General features: G+C 35.1%; 1 protein-coding gene across 7 annotated transcripts in view; it reads left to right on the plus strand.

Moving 5' to 3' along the window:
* Positions 1 to 2,867, plus strand: part of CGA (glycoprotein hormones, alpha polypeptide) — an 11,327-nt gene extending 8,460 nt beyond the window's left edge. For all 7 annotated transcript variants that reach the window (XM_011367387.2, XM_023534836.1, XM_023534834.1 and 4 more), the window contains exons 2-4: positions 747 to 853; positions 1,885 to 2,069; positions 2,521 to 2,867. In XM_011367387.2, the coding sequence (XP_011365689.1) occupies positions 754 to 853; positions 1,885 to 2,069; positions 2,521 to 2,598 (363 nt within the window). In that variant the 5' untranslated portion in view covers positions 747 to 753 and the 3' untranslated portion in view covers positions 2,599 to 2,867. The remainder of the gene's footprint in view (positions 1 to 746; positions 854 to 1,884; positions 2,070 to 2,520) is intronic.
* The last annotated feature ends 491 nt before the right edge of the window (positions 2,868 to 3,358 follow it).

Raw genomic sequence — 3,358 nt, forward strand, 5'->3', positions numbered from 1 at the left:
TATGGGTTGATATAAATATCTAGCAAAAATATCATTTTATTATGTCAGACTGTATGAAAAGTAACCAAAAGTGTTGACTCATATGCAGTTTTAAATCTCATTCTGAAATGTATTTTTTTTTAAACCTTTGATTTGAATAATTACAGACTTAGAGGAAGTTGCAAAAAACCACAAAGATACAGGGCAGTCCTGATACCCTTTAGCCTGTTTTCCCTATGGTAATACCTTGCATAACTATAGTACAATGTGAAAGCCAGGAAACTGACATTGGTACAACCCACAGAGTTTATTCAGTTTCACTGTGCGTGCGTGTGTGTGTGTGTGTGTGTGTGTGTGTGTGTGTAGTTCTATGCAATGTTATCCTATGTGTAGATTAGTGTGACAAAAATCACAATCAAGATACAGAACTTTTCCATCAACACTCCTCTACTCTCTCCCCAACACTAACTACAAATAAGAACATTGAGGCTTCTTAACAGGATAATATATTTAAAAAAGGGAATTTGTTGTTATCATTAAGCCTGATTCTACTGGTTGATGTGAGAAATGGGAAGATTCGGTTCCCTACCTCTTTCTTGAAGACAAATTATTTTTTTATACATGGCTTTAGAGTGTATTGGGACCTGTAAGCAGAGGGATCAGGTCACCGATTACTATTATTAGTAGTAATGTTAAAACTACTGGTTGTTGTTATGACTGGTAAGCCAGCTTTAGAGTAACTTTTTCCCCCCGTGTCTGTTTTGCAGAAGAGCCATGGATTACTACAGAAAACATGCAGCTGTCATTCTGGCCACGTTGTCTGTGTTTCTGCATATTCTTCATTCCTTTCCTGATGGAGAGTTTATAATGCAGGGTGTGTGACCAAACTTGGTTTTGCAGTAATGAGAAAAACACACATTTCTCGATGTACATCGATAACTTCATTAATTTTATATCCACTTCCTTCTCAAATGTGATAAATCCTTGCTGCTGAATACATACCTAAGTACTTGTAGATTGTGAACATAAAATTAAATTAGTTTCCAAAAATGTACAGTGAAAATGATATCTTACATGTTTATTTAAATAGCAGGTTGTACATTTTCATCTGAAATAGATTCCTGCTTATTTTTTATTTGAGTTTTACATGGAGAAAATGCTCTTTATTCAGTTTAGCTCAGTTTTTTTTTTTTTAACACATCTCCCAGAAGTTTTGAGAGGATTTTAACATTGTGTTTTTAGATGGATTTTCACATCAGTTAACAAATGAGAAAAACAAAAATCATTTTATGCAGTAAATTTGTTTTGCTGTATTGTTTGAAAAATCAAAAAGAGTAGCTGATATAATTCCATCTGCTATGAAATTGTGACCTACTCTCGGTTATGGTTTTTCTCTAGACAAATGGCAATATTTTAATCCTAGATCCCAAATGCAGATGCCCCCTCTAATATCAGACTCTCAACTCTCACCAGCTTTCTTAATTCTGACATATTTTTCTCTGTCAACATTTAGAATTTCTACGGGGAAAAAGCAATAGTAGATGTTAAAGGAGAAAATATTTTGCCTTTGGGCAAAATTCTCCTGTCAGGTGTTTTCATCTGTCAAATTTTGTTTTCCTTATAAGCATACTATTAGTATTGGGATACAGAAGTCATACTTGGAGAGAGAGAAACTACTACTTTTGAGATTTTCCATGCATACTTGCAAAAATTGTCTTCCCATAAAAATAACTCTAATCAGTACAAATAGATACTAGGTATTAAGATTAACCTATAGTCAAAAGTATTTATTTATCTCTTTGTTTCCAATGAAAAAATATTTACTACCCCATAATAAAAAAAAATATATAGTTTCTTTTTGAATCGTATTTGGATTATTTTATTCTTTGTCTTTTTGGGGGATAGGTTGCCCAGAATGCAAGCTAAAGGAAAACAAATACTTCTCCAAGCTGGGTGCCCCAATTTATCAATGCATGGGCTGCTGCTTCTCCAGAGCATATCCTACTCCAGCTAGATCCAAGAAGACAATGTTGGTTCCAAAGAATATCACCTCAGAAGCCACGTGCTGCGTAGCCAAAGCATTTACCAAGGTGAAAACTTAAAGGGCCCCAGAAGCTTTTTAACAGTCTCATTAGAGAAATGTCCCCAGAGCACCTTCATAAAGTTTAATGCCGGAGGCGTCTAATGACCGATCCTTTGTCAGGCATTTGTACAGGGAAGGACAGCTTTTGTCTCCTTTAATCAAGAGTCAGCAACCTTGTGGTACGGGCTAGATTTATTTAGAATAAAGAGAATAGAGGTGGAGGTGATTAGGGGCAGATTGGGAAAGAGAATAGAATGCTTCTTACAAAATGCGAATTTCACTTTTCATAGTGAAAATATCAGAAAGAGAGAATATGTAAATATAACAAGCATCTATTTAGTTCAGCTGGCTACAGACAATTTTATTTAAAAGTTTTCAAATTTGCCTATCAACTATCTATTTATCTATCATCTATCTATTATCTATTATCTACCTATAATTTTTTTCTTTCCCTTTAGGCCACAGTAATGGGAAACACCAAAGTGGAAAACCACACGGAGTGCCACTGCAGTACTTGTTATTATCACAAATCTTAAACATTTTGCAAAGTGCTGTGTTGATGATTGCTGATTTTCTGGAATGGAAAATTACTTTGTTCAGTGTTTATGGCCTTGTGGGATAAAATCCTCCTCTGCCTTACCATACCACTTTTGACATGCTTTGAGGATATACTGCAGCTTTATTGCCTTTCTCTTTATCCTACAGCATAATCGGCAGTTAGTTCTTTTTGTTTGGAATGCAATACAGCATTTAGCAGGACTATAAAAAGCTGGATATGCTGGAAATAAAGTCTTTTAAATCATCATTCTATCACTGAATTCTAATTTTTTCTTAAAAGTTTAAAGCCAGTTGCTTTTGATAGAATCAATTGAAGGGAGTGAGCCGGTGGGTGAGCTGGGGCTACACACACTCAGCGACGTGACCTTGGAGAACCTTGTTCCCGTCGACCCTTCCAGAGCAAGCTGTGACTCTTTCAGCCAGTGCGATAGTTACCAGACAATCCATTGGAGTGAGGGAAGGAAAAGTAACTTCTATTTTTATTCGTTTTTATATCATCCCTTTAGATGACCATTTTGATGAGTTTTATAATAGTATAGATGTATTAGTATGGTAAAACATGCATACAATTTATAAATAAATAATTATACTCATGTTGGGGATGTACCAATTTTTACTGGTAAAAGTTTATGTTTTCAATCAGAAAAAAAAAAAAAAATTAGAGAACACTGCTCTGGGGTTTGGGAAAGAGAAAATCCTTCCCAGCCTGAAGTTGCTATCCTCTTGGCTTATGCCTAA

The sequence above is a fragment of the Pteropus vampyrus genome, unplaced genomic scaffold, assembly GCF_000151845.1.
Source record: "Pteropus vampyrus isolate Shadow unplaced genomic scaffold, Pvam_2.0 Scaffold133, whole genome shotgun sequence".
NCBI classification, from domain to species: Eukaryota; Metazoa; Chordata; class Mammalia; order Chiroptera; family Pteropodidae; genus Pteropus; species Pteropus vampyrus.